At 61.0% G+C, this 17,027-nt stretch overlaps 1 protein-coding gene across 3 annotated transcripts; it reads right to left on the bottom strand.

The window, feature by feature from the left end:
• Positions 1–593: 593 nt before the first annotated feature.
• Positions 594–8,925, bottom strand: TCEA2 (transcription elongation factor A2). Of its 3 annotated transcripts, none has more exons than XR_004682993.1 (11): positions 8,488–8,925; positions 5,496–5,558; positions 5,061–5,166; positions 3,923–4,013; positions 2,671–2,801; positions 2,400–2,456; positions 1,829–1,983; positions 1,613–1,756; positions 1,280–1,370; positions 1,006–1,077; positions 594–811 (listed from the first exon to the last, which is right to left on the bottom strand). XR_004682993.1 is itself a non-coding variant. In XM_035025620.1 (10 exons), the coding sequence occupies exons 1-10, from the start codon at positions 8,557–8,559 to the stop codon at positions 803–805; spliced, it is 903 nt and encodes a 300-aa protein (XP_034881511.1). In that variant the 5' UTR covers positions 8,560–8,798; the 3' UTR covers positions 594–802. The 3 variants fall into 3 exon arrangements, 1 of the variants encoding a protein (XP_034881511.1); XR_004682992.1 differs by having other exon boundaries at positions 1,613–1,759; positions 8,488–8,804; XM_035025620.1 differs by lacking the exon at positions 1,280–1,370 and having other exon boundaries at positions 1,613–1,759; positions 8,488–8,798.
• Positions 8,926–17,027: the final 8,102 nt, after the last annotated feature.

The raw sequence follows: 17,027 nt of genomic DNA, 5'->3' as shown, positions 1-17,027 counted from the left end.
GCCCCAGTGAGGGTGCCAAGGCCAGGGCGGGACGCCGATGGGGATGGCCTCCACAAGGCACGCGCTTGCCACCCTATTACCTGAATCTCTAGGAGGCGAAGCAATTCAAAGCTGTAGTGGGTCCAGGGCCCACCCCGTCCACTCCGTCGTCAGGAGCAGAGGGTCAGGGTGAGGACAAGTCATCGTGAATGGCTAGGGCACCCAGACGTAGCCTCCTGCCCATAAGCCCTGGGCCCTGAGCTACAGTGCCTGGGGAGGTTCGGGAGACCCTGGGTCCTCTGTGTGCCTAAGGCCCCCTCCCACCTGGTCCCATGTCTGTGCATGCCCACGCCATGCTGTGTACCTCCAGCACCTGCCCCTCATCCATGGGCACACACAGGCAGAGTCTGCCCCCAGTGTTCTGAGGGCCCACGGGCTCTTCCCTCCATCTCTGTTCCAACAGGGCCAAACCTAAGTATCACCTGATCCCAAGGAGGAGGGTCGTCATCCCCCGTGGTGGGGGGAGGGGGGGTGGGCCAGACATGGGGGGCAGGAGACCCAGCTCACAGCCCAGGACTGTGGGTCCACCAGAACCAAGGGCCAGAAACTGCACGATGGCAAAAAGAAACATTTAATAATTTGGGGGGAAAGGAAGAAAGGTGTACTGCAGGCAAGATGGGAGAGCAGGGTGCACAGCCCTCTGGGGAAGTTCAGGTGGGCACAGGGTAGGTCTCAAGAAGCGGAGTCTGTCGACAGGACACAAGGAAGGCTGTGGCAATGTGCTGGCCACAGCCCAAGGCTTCACACACATCTCAAGGAGGGCTCAGCAGAACTGCAGCAGACGGACGAGAGGCATCAGCCACATGGACCCCAGGGCCCCCGCAGGGCGAGAGACAGGGCTGGGTCTCCACCCACCTGCTCTGAGGCCCCAGGAGGCTGGCTGGGCATGGCTGTCCCCCATTTCATGTCACATGGGTCCCACACAGGCTGGAGACACCCACCTCCAGAGAAGGCCTGCCCACCTACCTTCCAGCGATTTCCACACTCATTGCAGACGACAAAGGTGGTCATGGGCTCATCAGAGCTGCGGGTCTGCACCTGTGGGGAGGGCTATGGTGAGAGGGGGCCAGCCCCAGCCCCAGGACTCCGTCGCTTGGAGCAGGAGGCCCCGAGATGCAGGTCTTCCCTGGAGTCACAGCGTGGGGAGGCTACCCGTCCCCTCAGGTAGCACTGTAGCCCCTCGGCCCCTCTGGGGGACCCCCACTGAGCCTGCCCAGCGACTCCAACCCTTGTGCCTTACCAGGGACCTTACAGGGACCCCTGGCATATCTTGAGGTCCACATCAGCGCCACCTCCATGGGTCTGAGCGTCATCCTGTGGCCACCGCCAGGCTGAAGGACATCCACCCACCGGCCAACAGCAACATTCCTGGGGCCCCTCCAAGCTGGGGGAGGCCAGGCCCCCCCATTTTAGTGCCCAGAGCAAACCACCCCGGAGACGCTGCTCACTGGGGCCCAGGGGTGCTGGGCAACGGAGGAGGTTCCAAAGGTGCCCTCCACAGTGTGTGTGTCCAGGGACCCCCGGGGGCAGGCGCGGGCTCCGGGGAGCATGAGGTCAGGTGGCCGGGGCGCACCTGCGTGTAGGTGCAGTTCTTCCTCCTGCATTTCCCGCAGGTGAACAGGTCCGTCTGTGTGCCCCCCGTGCGGGCCATCTGGTGCTCTCGGATGGCCTCCTTGGTCATTGCCTTCCGGATCTCCTTCAGCTCATCACTGGCCATCTCCTGGGCAAGGAGCCACGTACTTACCACGGTGCACAGGGGCGGTCCCCATGCCCCTCCAACAGGACTCACCTCCGACGTCATCACGGCGATCTGCTGGGGTGTTATGGCGCCACACAGTACGTTCCGTCGCAGGTCAGGGTTCTTCGCGTCCTTGAGGTTGGAGATGCGGCTCCTCACACGGTTTTTATACTTCATGTCCGTGTTCCCCACGTCCCGGAAGATGCGTGCAAGTGTTTAAGGACCTATCCAGAGGCCAACGCTGCTGCCTTCCACCCACCCCATGGGGCCAGCCGAGGGAGGCCAGCGAGGGCCATATGGGGGGAGGGACCACAAGGGGAAGGGGAGCCCAGCAACTCCATCTGCCCACCCACGCCTGGCAGCGAGTGGAGGGGCAGCTGAGGGGGGCCCCCACCAGACCCACCCGTGGCTGAGGCCCAGCTGCAGGTTCGAAGCCCCAGTGCCCCAGGCCCCACCAGCAGGCAGAATCAGTCCCTCAGCAGGTCCAGGGAGGGCCCTCCTGGTCCACCAACCAACCTCCTGGCGAGGGCGCTGGGGCCGTGGCCACCAGAGAAAGCCGGGCCTGGCTGTCCTCATGACTCCACCAGAAACCCCAGATCCCAAAGCCCCACATAAAGGATATATTCCTCAATCTGGGCCGACAGGCCCTCACAGTCTGCACCAACGGCCATGTGATCATCTGCAAGAGGCAACCCTGGCTAGCCACCCCACTAGCTGCCCCCCACTTGCAGCCTGCCCAGCACTGAAGCCCAGGACCCAGGTGCTCTGGTGACCCCAAGACCCCCTGCCCCCCACCTGGGGTCTGCTGCAATGGACTAGGGGAGAAGGCTGTCCCTGAGGACCCTCTGAACTCAGGCCATCCCAGGACTCAGGGTGCACGTCGGGGCACTCACGGTCTGTCTGCAGGGCAGCGGTCAGCATCTCGCGGCACTTGCTACGCACAGCATCGCAGGTGACCGGCACCGGGGGAAACGTGGTGATCCTTGGGGCCGATGGCATCCTGGGCAGCTCTGGCCTCTTGCGGCTGGAGAAAGACACACGGGTCCCCAGAAAAGCCAAGAGTACAGCCTCAATCCCCCGAATCCTGTTTCTTCTACCTTGACAGCAGCCCATGGTCCTGCCCCCTGCAGTCCAGCCCAGCATGCCCTAGGGATCTGCCCAGCTGGCCAGAGGCAGTAAAGCCCACTGGCTGGGGCGTACTGCCCAGAGGAGGGCCCTATGGGGGCAGCATCCCCTGGAAGGGTCCCTGCCCTCCGGGAGGCCAGAACACCAGGCCACACTGCTCGATACCAGCTGCCATTTCAGGGAGAGGCAGATGGTGTTGGGGGTCGCCCGAGACCACAGGTGGCCCCATCCAGCACGGATGCCCCTTCAAAGACCGGGCACTCCCCACAAGCTGCCTGACCACAAAGCTGCATCTACCCAGCCCTCCCCTCACACCCCTGCGTCTCGTGACCCCCACATAAGTTAGGGGGAGCAGGCGCTTCCTGGAGGGAGCAACAGGTGCCGATGGGTAGATGAACCCATAGCCCTGCACAACCACACTGAATTGAGAGATCAGCCTTTGCTGGCCTCCTGCCACCTCTGTCCAGTGAGGTCAAAGGCAAAGCAGCCTATGGGCCACAGCCTGTCCCCATGAGGACCCCCAGTCTCCATGACTGCCCTCCCTGGGGCCACAGCAGTGAGGCCTCAGTGCCCCCAGAACTCGCGTCATGCCGCAGCCTGGGGCACCCAAGAGGAAAAGGGTTCAGCAGCAGTGGGACCCCGGGCTAAGGGGGCTGCTCAGCCAGTGCAAACCAGACCCCAGGACAGGGATGTGGAGCTGGGGGACGGCAGCAGACGGCTCCCACATGGCTCTCCATGCAGCCGGGTGGACACAGCCCCACCCTACAGATGGTTGGGGCTGGAAAAACACAGAGTCCAGAGGAGCTCTGGAAGAGAAGCGAGCAGCAAGAGGCCCACCAGGCCAGGCAGGGCTCCCCTGGGAAAGTCCCTTCCAAGGAACTGGAAGGGCTGATGTGTTCATTTGAATGGCCTCAGCAGCCCCAGGGCACAGGGAAACCTGCACTTTCATCTGCTGAGCAGGAGGGACAGATTGGGGGGGTGGGGGAAGGAGGGCAAGCACCAATGTTCCAGATGCACCACCTGGGATCCTTGGCCTCGGGGGCCTCCTTCGAGGACGATGTGGGCAGAGGCCCGCCCCTCCTCTGCTCCCTGGCTTTGGCATCTGAAGCATCTGCAGGTGCCAGGAAAGGGAGAGGTTGGCCAGGGGGAGGCAGAACCAGAGGGCAGGGCCAGGCCAGGGAGGGGAGCAGATCACCACCAAGGCACAGCCTTAGTCAAACCACCAGCTCTAACCCGCCCACCCTAACCCCAGCCGGGACCCTAGCTGCTGAGCCTTCCATACCTGGGGCCCTCTGTCCTCCCTCCTCAGAAGGTCCTAAGACAGCCTCCACACTCCTTTCTTACCCCCCTCAAACAGGCCACCTGTGAGGCCTCTCTGGGGTCTGCCATCGTGGCAGAAAGGACAGCCACCTGCCCAAAGCGACCCTTCAGTATGGAGGCCCCTGAGTGACAGCCCCCACAAATGAAGTGTTTGAACTTGGATGAAGACCAGGGGTGGTCATCCCCCAGCTGGGCCTTGGGGGTCACAGCGAACTGCCAACCACTGAGCACGTCCCCCACAAGGCTCCTGAAACCCGAGCCTGTGCTGGGGACCATCCCACAGGATGAGAAGCATCCCCCACGCCACCAGAATAAACATACTTGTCCCACACGTAGGCTGATGGCCACGCAGGACTAGAGGGACCCAGGACAAAAGCTCTATTCTGCAAGGGTTTGGACAGAGCCCAGGAAAGGCTGGGAAGGGAGGGGGGCCTCAGGGTCCCAAGGTGGGCATCCCTGCAACCCCAGCTGCCCCCCTGTCCCGTCTGAGTGCCTGTGCCCCCTTCTCCTCTTCTCTCCCTTTCTCAGCTTTCTCCCCTCCTCCTCTTCCCCCACATCTCCTCCGGCTCCCTGCCCTCTAGCTGCCCTGACCCCTCTCTCTGTGCCAGGTCCCTCCAGGTCCCTGGCCACCCTCAGTGCAGTCCTGCTAGTACTGCAGCAGTCTTTTCTCCTTGCTCTCGATGGATCCCCTGTCGTCCCAGCCCCAAGCCTTCCTGGACCAGTTCTGGAACGACCCCACTCCCAGCTGGCCCGGGCTCAGGGACAGCACTGCCAGCACCCTACACAGAGCTGACCAGCAAGGGGCCCCAGCTCCCAGCCCGCACCACCTGACCCGCACCCAGGAGCTTCTTCCAGGACTTGATGAGAGACTTGGCCAGCGCGATGACCTCCTCATCGGAGCTCTGCTTCCGCAGGGCGTTGACAGACATGCCGACCCGCGTAGACTGTAAGGCAAGCAGCCTGGGCTGGGGGGACGGCAATCAGACCCTCCTCACAGGCCCTCCGAGGCTCCCATGGGGCAGGGGCTGGGGACCAGCTTGTGAGGCGGATACCCTTTCTGAGGGCTACTGTCCCGTGTGGAACCCAGGATCCTCAGCGAGAAACAGGGTGGGTTTTCTGTAAATGCCCCTTTGTGTTCCTGAGCAACAGACAGAAGCAGGGACGGTCTCCTCCGGGACAGACATCTGTGCTAACCAAGGCCCCGGGGAAGGGGCCAGGAAGCTCTGCCAGGTGCCCAGGAGCTGTCCCAGGCAGGAGGCACACAGGGCCCTACCTGCAGCAGGTGCAGCGTGACAGGCATGGCCTTCAGCTCCCGCAGCAGGTCCATGGCTCCCTCCTGGAAGGAGAAGGGGGACCTTCATAAATGACTTCGAGGTCTCGGTGAACAATGCAAGAGGGGGGCACAAGGAGTAACAATTCGGAGATCCACCTGGGGCCACATGCCCAGGGAGGGCCAGAATGAGAAGGAAAGTGGGCTTGGCAAACTCAACCGCAGTGTTTTGGGTCACTGACCAAACCATGGTTGCAGGAAACAGCTCCAAGGACTGCAGCCCCTCCCTGGCAGGGGGGCCGCACCCAGGTGAAGGTGTGGCCCCAGGGGTGCTCACTCCCCTGTCCGGTCTCCTGTCCCTTGCGATGGGTTGGGCAGCTTCTCCCTGAAGTGGCTCACCCACCAGCTGAGAGGGGTCAACCCGGGCAAGGTCAGCGTCCCCTGCAGAGGCCAAACACTCTACTTCCATCACACCCATACCCACACCCAGATTCAAGTCCCATGGCCCCACCCTTCATCAATCCCTCTAGGCCTTGCCTTAATCCTCAGGCCAGCCACCTTCCCCACCTTGCCCCCTCCCACTGCACATCTGTTTCTTCAAAGCCCTCCCCCACACCAAGGCCATGCACAAATGGGCTGCTCTCTCCACTCCAGGCTCAGCTTAAGATTCCTCAAGTGTGCCAAGTTGCTTGCCCCACGACTTTTGCACCTGCTGCCCCCACTGCCAGAAGTGCCTCCCAAATACCTACAGATCTGTACCCTCCCTCTTTCCAAAGTTTATTCAAAGGACACCTTCTTGGCAAGGCCCCTCCTACTTAAAACTGTGACCACACCCCATGCAACACCTCCATCCTCCTCCCCTGCTTTGCTTTCTTCCACAGATGCTTCCCTTTTTAACACACTGGTGTTTTAACGTGTGGGTCTTCCCTGTGACATGAAGGGGGCAGAAGTAACCTGACCCAGACACTCAAGGTTGTGAGACCTTCATGTCTTGAAGCCCAGGCCGTGGGAAGGCCCGGCCCTGCCCCACCCCACCCCCCAATCTGAGTGACATCTATGCTCTGCAGCCCCCTCCACATCACCCCCAGCAGGCTCTGCGCCTCAGGCTGTGCACAGTCCTGCCCTGAAACGACCTCCGCAGGAAAAAAGATGGTTGTCAGAGCCAAAGACACAGTGCTGCTCACTGATCAGTCTTCTGTGGCTCCAGACCAGAGGCAGAAACCCAATTCCTGACTTCCCAACCATGGGTCCCAAATCCCCGAAGAGGCGTCCCAGCCCTCACTGCCCACGCCACAGTACCCTCAAACCCTCGGCGCGACCCGGCCCAGAGGTTGGTCAACGCCCCCTCCTCATGCTCCGCTGCGCTTCCACCTGGACACACCCTCCCCCAGCTCTACCTGGCCCCACCCAGCCCTCCATGGGTTCTAGGACCCATCTCTGACCCCACCTGGGTGGTGTTCTTTGTCTCCTTCAAGAGAGGAAGCAGCTTCTTTCTCTGGTCATCTCTGGAAACAGCTCTAGGTTGTTCCCACACCCTTGCTCTGTGCTGCCCACGGCCCCCCGGGGGTATGAACACAGTGAGTGTGTGTGTGTGTGTGTGCAGGGGGCTGCTGCTTGCTGGATGAATGAATGAGTGGGAGACAGCCCCCTTTTAGGCCCCAGCGTAGAACCCTGTCCAGAACCTGGTCAACAGGGACCCAGGACAAGCCTGCTTAACCCAAAAAACCACCCAAAGCACCCGAGCAAGCCGACAGTCCTGGAGTGGCTGCCCAGGCATCTCAAGCCCATGACTGAGCCTCCTCCACCACCCTAACTAGTTGCTCACAGTCTGTGGGGGAGAGCAGGTTGTTTATTGAGCCTCTCAGGGAGCCAGCCAGGACCCCTCCCAACATCCTAAAGGCAGGTACCACCCACCCAGGATGCTTCCATGTGAGGCTATGCAGGTTGTCAGAATCTCAAAGCTGAAAACGGGTTGACATTGGAACCCCATCTACCTGGTTCCTCTTAGAGACCGCAGCACAGCCTGCTCCAAAGACTCACTGGCCACAGGACAACACAGGCCAGGCACCACAGTGAGCGCAGCTGGGCAGGGGCTCTATCACCAAGGCGCTCCCAGGCCAGGCTCACCAGACCTCCCAGGGCTCTATCCCTAGCGTCTCTACGTATCTACCCACTCCCCAGTTGCTGCTGGCTGAGTCCTGGCTATGGAAGGGAAAGAATTTATTAGGGAAACCTGGTTCTTGTAGAGCAGGGACAGATACAGGGGAAAAGGGGGGGCCTCTAAGCCAGGAAAGGCCTCTGGCCTGCTTGTGAAGGGGAGATGATGAGGGCCACAGCCCCAGGCGGACCAGAGGTAAGGGAAGCGCTGTAGCTCCGGGAGGGAAAGGGGGTCCAGTCTCACACTCCAAACTCCTGCAGGCTGAGAAAGGATGAGGGAGGCCTAGGGTGGGACAGAGGGCTCTGAGTCGGGGTTGGGGCTCTGCGGAGAGTCCCGGGGGTGGGGGCGAGCTGTGAGGATGCCGAGGCTGAGAAGGAGGAAGACACCGGGGGCGGGGCAGCCAGTACGAAATGTCTGAACAGGCTGGGGCTCCGGCAAGGCCTGGAGGGCGGGACCGAGGAAAGCTTCCGCTGGCCGGGCTCCGGTAGGGTTGGGGCGGGGGTAGTCTGGAGTTAGGGGGCAAGGAAGGAGACGGATCCCAGGTCTGCGGGGTCTCGGCCTGGTAGGTGGGGTCTGAGTCCAGAGAGGGCGGCTCCCCGGACTGGGTCCAAGCCCGATTGCGGCCTCTGCCGCGGGTGCGGGAGTGAAGGGCAGGGCTGGCCCAGGGCAGGGGTCTCGGCCACCGACGGGGGTCTCCCCACGTCCCGGGAGTCTCTGCTGGGGCGGGGTCTCGTCCTGCCCTTCGGGTGGTCTCCCCGACCCTGAAGGGGGTTCGGCAGGCTCGGCGGGGGTCGGCGGGGCGGGGGTCCCGGGGTCCTGGCGGCCCGCGCCCCTCACCGCACTCTTCTTGGTCACCATCTTGTCCAGCCTCCGGGCGATCCGCGCAATCTCCTCTTCCTTGCCCATCATCGCCTCGGGGGCAAGGCCCCCAGCGCCCGCCGCGCCAGCCTCAGCCTCCGGGCCTGGACCCCCGCCCCGATCGTCGCCGTCGCCCGCACCCGTCACAGCCGACGCAGCCCTACCGCGGGCGGGAGACCCTCCGTTCAAACCCCCGGCCCCCGCGGTCGCCGCGCTGCATCGTGGGACATGTAGTTCCCACGGCCGCCCACCTCGCGCGCACCGGCCCCGCCCTGGACCACAACTCCCAGAAGACACGCAGATTTGCATGGCTTCCTGGGGAGTGTAGTCCTGACGCGGGCCGTCGCCGGAGGCCGACTGGGCCGAAAGACTCGCAGTCCCACAAGCCCCCGCGCGAGCCGGTTAGCCGGCGGAGGGCGCTGCGGTAGCGCGCCAGCAGAACGAACGTGCCGGGCCGGACGCGACCCCAGGTTTGTCCCTACCCGACCCCCCGCCCCGGAGCGGCGGGTGGTCCGACTATGTAGGACCCATAGAGGCACGTTCGAGTCCCGCCCCTGTCTCCACCCACTCGGAGCCCTCTTCTTCCACCTTCCGCTGTCCCGGGACAGCCGGACCCGCGGGAGGACTCCCGACCCCACGCCCCCCGCAAGCCTGCGCGGACCCCCTGCGCACTCTGGCCTGAATCGTGGCCTCTGAGCGCTGGTGCGTGGCGCCTGGAGGTGGGAGGGAGCTGTAGCGGATGCGAGGCTCGGAAGATGCCCGGGGACTTGGAGAGGCTGCGTGGGCACGGCCCCTGCCTCCGGAGGCAGCTGCCGGCTGTGAATCCCCAGCTCTGCGCTTCAGATAAATCACTGACCACTCTGTGCCTCAGTGTCCCCATCTGTGAAATGGAGATGTTAATATTGTCTGCCTTACAGGGCTCCTTTCGGGGTGTCGTCAGTTGATAAACCTCATGCACTGAGAACAGGTCAGGGCACAAGCATGAGCAATTCAGTTGTCACCTTTGCTGCTGGAGGTCCCTGGGAATGGCCAGACTGCACTCAGTTGGAGGGATGGCCCTGGCCGGTAGAGGGCTGGGGAGGAGCAGAGGGGCAGAGTGAGCATCCCCTCCAGATGTCTGCCACGTCCTCAGTGATGCGATGCTGGGTGGTTTGCTGGACAGGGCACAATTCAGGGGGAGGGTACAAGCCACGGAATTGATGTGTGTAGTGCTGTGGGCCCCGCCCCACAGTCACTGAAATTCAGGCCAAGTAACTGTGAGACCGGGTGGCAGATGGGATGACCAGATGACCTCGGCTGACCAGGCCTTGGACTCTCAGTGGAGTTAATTAGATATGACTGAGCTTCCCAGCAGCCCAAGTGAAAAGGAAAACATGGTTATTTATGAGATTCCTTAGTAATCATAAGGAAAAAGCATGGAGTTCCTTAGAGGGAGCAAAGGTTTTCCAGGACAGAGGCCCTGTGGTGGTGAACACATCACCTCATTTCTAGACCGGCTCTGGTTCTGCCCCTCACTGTGAGCTGGGGCCATAGCTCTGATCCATCCCAACCAAGCAAGTCCTTAGATGGCCAGAATCCCCTGGTCTGAACATGTGTACAGCCTCTGAGGGTCCGGCCACACCAGGGACACTGGGAAGCTGGAGACACACCCTTCAGCCCTGCTCTGGGCAAGCAATGACTGGTGAGAACCAGGAGCTGCCTGGGCTCCTGTATGACAGGCACCAGCAAGAACCCCAGAGAACACATCCTCAAAGATTCACACTGGCCCCCGTCACCCACAGGGACTTGTCCATGGAGGCTGCCCAGCCAGGCCTCTAAGACAGATGGGGGAAGCTGCTTCGAGGATTTCTTGAAGCAAACTCACCATTGTGCTGGGCATCCAGGGATGCTGAGCTCAGCCATGGCTTCTGACAAAGCCTGGGCCACAGGGGAGGGAGGGCAGACATGGCTAGTGTGGAGCATAGCCCTCAGCCTCTACCCTCTGGAGCAGGCAGATGTATATCCAAGAGAACTCAAAACAGCTTTAGGTCCCTAAGAGGAGAATCAGAGAGGGTCTGGGGCGCCTGGGTGGCTCAGTCGTTAAGCGTCTGCCTTCAGCTCAGGTCGTGATCCCAGGGTCCTGGGATCGAGCCCCACATTGGGCTCCCTGCTCAGCGGGAAGCCTGCTTCTCCCTCCCGCACTCCCCCTGCTTGTGTTCCCTCTCTCCCTGTCTCTCTCTGTCAAATAAATAAATAAAATCTTAAAAAAAAAAAAATCAGAGAGGAGATCAGGACAGGCCTCTCAGAAGCATCACCTGGTTGTCAAGGTTTGTGCCAGACCCCTGACCTTGGCCAAGGCATCAGTTGGGGTAGGGTCTGGGCCATCAGCCCAGCCCCCTGGGGCAGGTCACTGTCAAGGCCCAGCCTCAAGGTCAGTCTCCATCTGATTTCTCCACGGGACAGATGGGCACCAGGTGCTGGGGAGGAGAGCAGGCAGGCAGACACCCTGGAAAACCAGTGGGGATTCACCCTTGACCCTACTTGGGAAGACCTGCTAATGAGGGACTGTCCCACCATCTGTGCAAGGGACTTAGTGTAAGGAATGCCTCTCAGTGTGGGACTGGTTGAATGGTTTAAGCCACAAAGATGTGACTAAAGTATAACTAAGGGAGCTGGTTAAGAATGAAGACTCTTAGGGGTGCCTGGGTGGCTCAGTCGGTGAAGTGTCTGCCTTCGGCTCAGGTCATGATCCCAGGGTCTTGGGATCAAGCCCCGCATCGGGCTCCCTGATCCGCAGGAAGCCTGCTTCTCCCTCTCCCTCTGTAACCACCCCCTGCTTGGGCTCTCTCTCTCTGTCAAATAAAATCTTTAAAAAAAAAAAGAAAGAAAGAAAGAGAGAGAGAGAGAGAAAGAGAGGAAAGAAAGAAAGAAAGAAAGAAAGAAAGAAAGAAAGAAAGAAAGAAAGAAAGAAAGAAAATGAAGACTCTTAAAAAAAAAAAAAAAAGACCCTTGCCTCTTATACTCCATGGGTGGGCTTTGAGGTCTTTGTCTTCGGTACAGAGGCACAGAACCCTGGCCAGCCAGGGTGGATACCGAGCAATGGGCACCCAGAGGAGGGCAGGGGTTCAGGACGCTGGGGGCTATGCTCCAAGTGTGCAGAGGGTGTCCCAGGACTGGGAGGTGGATGGTGGTCTGGAGTTTGTACTCAGCCCCTATGATCTTATCCAAGCTGCTGAGAGGGACAGAGGCAGTGACAGGAAAAAGACTGGGGGATGGGGAGACAGGACAAGCCTGGCTGCTGAGGAGGGGCACTGGGTGGGGTGGGAGGGAGAACAGGACAGGGTCTCAAGCTGGGGGTCAGGGACCCACAGCCTGTCAGGAAAAAAACCAGGTGGGGAGGAATGTTCATGCCCTTCCCGTTGCCCTCTGGTGGCAGCATACAGCTGTTCCTTTGGTTTTGAAGCAATGACCGGCATCTCACAGCGGTGCCAGGACCGACCACAGCACAGACTAGAGCCACTTCCCGCCACGGCTGTCCTGCCAATGCCCCAGGAGCTCACTGCTGCTGAGTCTGCAGCAAGAAAGAAGTGCTTAGACTGGGGCGCCTGGGTGGCTCAGTCGGTGAAGCGTCTGCCTTCCACTCAGGTCATGATCCCGGGGTCCTGGGATCGAGTTCCGTGTCGGGCTCCCTGCTCAGCCTGCTTCTCCCTCTCCCCACCTCCTGCATGTGCTCTCTCTCTCTCTCCCTCTCTCTCTCTCAAATAAATAAAATCTGTATTTTAGAAAAGTGCTTAGGTTTCTGTATCACACTTTTTTGTTTTTCTATATCACACATTTTAGGAAATATTTTGATAACTGTGTTTCACTGTAACTGGTTTCCTTTGCAACCCTATGAGCTTTACTTTCTGCACTGCCCCATTATGTGGCACCAAGGTAAGGACACGGAGGAGAGGAGGAGCTGTTGGCTAAGAACTAGGGCCCTTCCCCTACACCACCATAATGGAAATCCTGGCCTGCCTGCCTTGGACCCTTTCTCCTCCATGAGAAACTAGATGGTCTCCACCTCCAGAGGCTCCAGGGATAAGCCACAGGGACAGCTTGTAAGGAGCCTGGCATGTCTTGGTGGATCTTGATTGAACCCACTGAGGTTGCAGATGAATGGAGACCAAGACACTGGGGCCCCTGAAGGATGACAGCCAGGAGGTGGGGGGCCCCTGAAAGAGGAATGCCCAGCAGAGGGCTTGGCTGTGGGGCTGCAGAGGCCATCCCAGGAGCCCAGCCCAGAGCAGGGCAGGTGATGGGGAAGAGGGAGTAGACGGAACAGGTGGGGGTAGGTGGCAGAGGAGGCAGGGTACTTCCGAGCTGGAGACCTGGAGGCCACAGCTGTTTCCCTGTGACAGGAGCCCTGAACCCTGGCAGGTCCAGTCCTGCATGGAAGGGGTATGGCCCCATGCAGCATGAATGGGAAGCCCAGGATCCAGATAGGGTGATCCTGCTGCGTGGCCTGTGTGGTCCATGATGAGCAGTGGCCTCTAGGTGGCAGGAGGGAGCCACAGACCAGCTGGCCAGCCAGGTGTCCCCCACCCTCCCCCTGGGGAGGTGCCGTCCATTCTGGCCACAGCTGTGAAGCGGCCAGAGTAGGACAGAGAGGCCCTCATCTGTGGGGGCTGCGGGGGCTCCCACCCTCACCAGGGCTCGAGCTGGGGCAGCACCCACCAATCCCAAAAGTCAGTATTCCACCTTCAAAGTCCCTGGTCTGGGGGCCCTCGTGAGTTCATGACCCTTGGAACCTTGCTCAGAATGTTCACAGCCCACCCCAGACCCCTCATGGACCCTACCCAACCTTGGGAATGTCCTCCTCCAAGAAGCTGCCTGGGCCCCCAGACCGTCCGGTACCCTCAGAAAACTGCCCCCAGAGGGTAGCATCAGGACCATGGGGTTCTCCTGGAGGGGATTTATGTAAACCTGGCTGTACCCCACTAGGGCACTCCCCAGGGCTGGGGCCTTCCAGACCTTACCCTGACCCCTCTGCAAATGAGGAATTTCATTTCTCTTTGATACCCACACGCAACCTGAGTCACGGGGGACAAAAAGTTGCTCACATGTGCGCACAATGCCATACCTGAGGGTCCTCATGCACAGACACTCAGAACCACCTGGGACTGTCCATGAGGTGTCTGTCGCCCAAGGACTGCTCAGCTGGCAAAACAAGGCCTTCCATCCACCCTCTGCCACATCCCTAGCCCAGGACACCTAAGAGTTGCTCAGTAAATATGTGTCTCACGAAGGAAGGAAAAAACAATAGCACGCAGGGGGTGGGCAGGAAGGGACCCACACTTACCAGCCACCGCCCAGCAAGGGAGCCCCAAAGACAGCCCCCCCCCCCACGCCCAGGGAGGGCCAGCTCAGGACTGACCTCCCCTGCTGCTTTGGGCTGAAGGCCTGACACACAGACCCTCCTAGAACCAGATGGGGCCCTCCCCTGAGGACCCCCAGCCTCTCCTGCTGAGATGGACCCAGGAAGAGGAGGGGGGTGGGGGACAGAGAGCCGAGAGCCAGGTGGACCTGACAAGGTGGTGGGAGTCAAGGCAGGGCCTTGCTGGGTTGGGAGACTGAGCCATGAAAATGTAGATGTGTGGGTGGAGGTCCAGGGGCTCCTGATTGGAGGTCAGAGGTAAAGAGGGATCAGCAAGGAGCAAAGAAGGAGCCCCCGAGGGATGGGAGACAGAGTGCTTACCTTCCCAGACCCACCCCACCTGTGCTTCTCCAGAATGCCCTCCTGGACACTCCACAGGCCCACTGCCAGGGGCCCTCCCTCAGTGCCCATGATGGTCCCATGGGGCAGCCCCCACAGAAGAGAAATATGCAGGCCTGCCCTCAGGAGCCTCCTCTGTGGGAAGCCCGGCCCTGTCCTGGGAGTTCTGAGGGGAACACAGCCCTGAGAGCGACCTGGGGACACCCCAGTGACACCCTCAAGGTCCAGGACACATAGGCTGGACCACACCTTTGGCCCAGAAGCCTGCCCCTCCCCCATCCTCAGTCCGGAAACATCGGAAGCTCAGGCCATTTATTTTTCTATTTGTGTCCCCCGCCCCCTGCCCGCCCAAAGCCGGCCATGACCCAAGCAGGTCGCATCCGTGCTTCCTTTCTGGCTGAGGCAGGGGCCTCGGTGGGAAGGTCTGTGCTGCTGCAGTCACATGGAGCCCCACCTCACTTCCCATGGCCCCAGAAGCCCCCACCCATCCCCTGCTACCTTCAGGCAGCTCTCCCCTGGCCTGGGCACCCAGCTGTTTCTGCACCTCTTCCTCCAGACCCTCCAGCCCACCATGGTGGCCAGCACAGGGGTTGTGTAGGCTGTGACCCCAGCCAACCCCATCGAGGAGTCCCTCAGATCCTGGCATCTGAAGTCAGGCAGGGCAGCGACCGGGGACTGAGACCCAGCAAGAGTGCCCTGTCCCATGTGCTCGCAGATACCCTGGCTCTGCCCTGCGGCAGCCCTTTCTCTGGGCCTCAGCCTCTCAGTCTGCAGAATGGGAAGAGCTGCCCACCCAGGGTAACATCTTTAGGAAAGTCCCCAGCCCAGCCCATAGCCTTGGCCCCAGCCCAGCTCCCTCCCCCAGAGGCAGCACTTGGGGGAGGCAGGCGGCATCCCCCAGAGGCCAGCAGCAGCCCTGGCGGCCTGCTCCAGGCTCGAACAATGTGCTTCCCTCACACAATTCCCAGAAAGGCAGCCCTCCCTGCCCTGCCAGCCAGCCTGGCGGCCACTCCACCCTCCCCATCCCCAGAGGCCCTGGGCGGGGGGGTGGGCGGGTCAAGGGCTATGGGTGAAAGGAGGAGGTCTGACTCCCAGGGCACCAAACCCAGGGGTCCCTGAGGTAGCATCTCCCAGGGGTCCAGGCACACCAACCCCGCTGCCCTCCTGGAAACTCCTCAGGGAGGCAGCTTTCAGCTGAGAAGCCAGGCCCACTCCAGGAGCGGACCCCCTCCCCTTCTTTCCTGGTGGTGAGTCCATCCTTCCTGAGCTGCCCAGGCCCATCTCCACACAGCAGCTAAGCTGAGGCTGTGGAAAGCTAAGTCACATCACACCCTCCTCTGCTCAAAACCCTCCTAAGTCACCAACCCTCCTTCAGAAAAAAAAACGAGACCCTCCCAGGCCTCACACAGCTCCCTGTCCACTCCCTGCTCTTCCCACATATCAGCTCAAATCCCTGCCCCAGGGCCTTTGCCTGTGCTGCTCCCACTGTGAACAACACTCTTCTCCAGATATCCCCTCATCTCTTTTCCATGTTCCCTGCTGGGGTTGGCTCAAAAGTCACCTCATGAAGTGACAGGCCATGAGCACCCTGGACTCCTCAGCCAGCAGCACCATTCTCCAGAGCACGCACCACAGCCTGGCGCCCCACATTCTGCCTTGTTTGTGGATCTGCTGATTGTCTGTCCCTCTCCCCCAGAACAGGAACCCCCTCCCCAGGCAAGGACTTGGGTCTGTTTTGTTCACTGTCTCCTAGAACAGAGCTGAGTTCATAGCAGGCACTCAATAACAAACGAATGAAGGCATGAATGAATGATTCCGGCCCCTGAGTGAGAAGGGATGCGTGGTCCCCAGGAACACAGGCCTGCCCCCCAGCCCATGTGGCAGTCCCAGCTGGTTGGGCCATCAAAGCCACTTGTCACAAAGCTAGGGCAGCAGCAGAAAAGAAACATACAGCTGCAGGGCCCACTGGGGCTCTGCTCCTTCTCTGCTCCATTCCCAGGGCAGCTGAGGACTGTCACCAGAGCCTGGCAGGAGGGAGAGAGGCCAGGCCAGCCCAGGCAGGGAGGTCAGGGGGGCACTGCCCAGGACACCCAGACAGCCCCACCTCTGCTCCTCCAAGAGCCCCTGAGGGGAGCAGGGCACAACTCCTGTAGGACTGGGACACCTGCAGACCCAGACCAGGGCACCCTGGTTTGAATAAAGACAGCCATGGCAGCAGCTGCCCCGAGCCCAGACTGGGTGGCATGCGGGGGTGGGGGGGCAAAGCTGGGGGCAGGAGCTCCGGGCCCGGCCCGCCGGACGACTGGACAGACAGAGTGTCTGGCGCCGGCTCAGCCAGGCTGGCCCTTGGCTCCCTCCTCACAGCTGTGGCCTTCCTTCCTGAGCCGCGTTTCCTGGCTCCTCCCTGCTGTTGCCACGGAAACCCAGAGCCTGGTTCCCATGGAGCCCCTGCTGAGCCTGAGTGGGGCCCACACAGCGCGCAGAAACCCCCAGGACACACACGGCCACACCACTCCGCCCCATGGCTCACAGAGCCCAGCACCCCAACCCAGCTAGAGCAACACCCCAGCCTCTGCAACAGTCCTCGACACCTGGAACATCACAGAGTGATCAGAAGGCTCCTCTATCACCCTCCTCCCAGCCACAAGGCCCTGTGCCCCCCACCTGTTCAGTCCTGCTGGCCCCCGTCCTCGTCACACACCCAAAATGCCCACAGTGACAGCACCACACCCACCCCCTCTGCTCAAGACCCTCAGCCAGTCTGACACCCACCACAAGCCTACTG

This window comes from Mirounga leonina, unplaced genomic scaffold, assembly GCF_011800145.1.
Source record: "Mirounga leonina isolate KUSES-001 unplaced genomic scaffold, KU_Mleo_1.0 Mir_195, whole genome shotgun sequence".
NCBI classification, from domain to species: Eukaryota; Metazoa; Chordata; class Mammalia; order Carnivora; family Phocidae; genus Mirounga; species Mirounga leonina.
The sequence above is the reverse complement of the archived record's forward strand: the minus strand, read 5'-3'. Positions and strand labels throughout refer to the sequence as shown.

Coding starts and splice junctions, on each gene's coding strand:
- TCEA2 (XM_035025620.1), bottom strand. CDS start 8,559: ATGATGGGCAAGGAAGAGGAGATTGCGCGGATCGCCCGGAGGCTGGAC. Junction 5,559..8,487: donor TGGTGACCAAGAAGAGTGCG/GTGAGGGGCGCG, acceptor TTCTCCTTCCAG/GAGGGAGCCATGGACCTGCT. Junction 5,167..5,495: donor TCACGCTGCACCTGCTGCAG/GTAGGGCCCTGT, acceptor CTTGCCTTACAG/TCTACGCGGGTCGGCATGTC.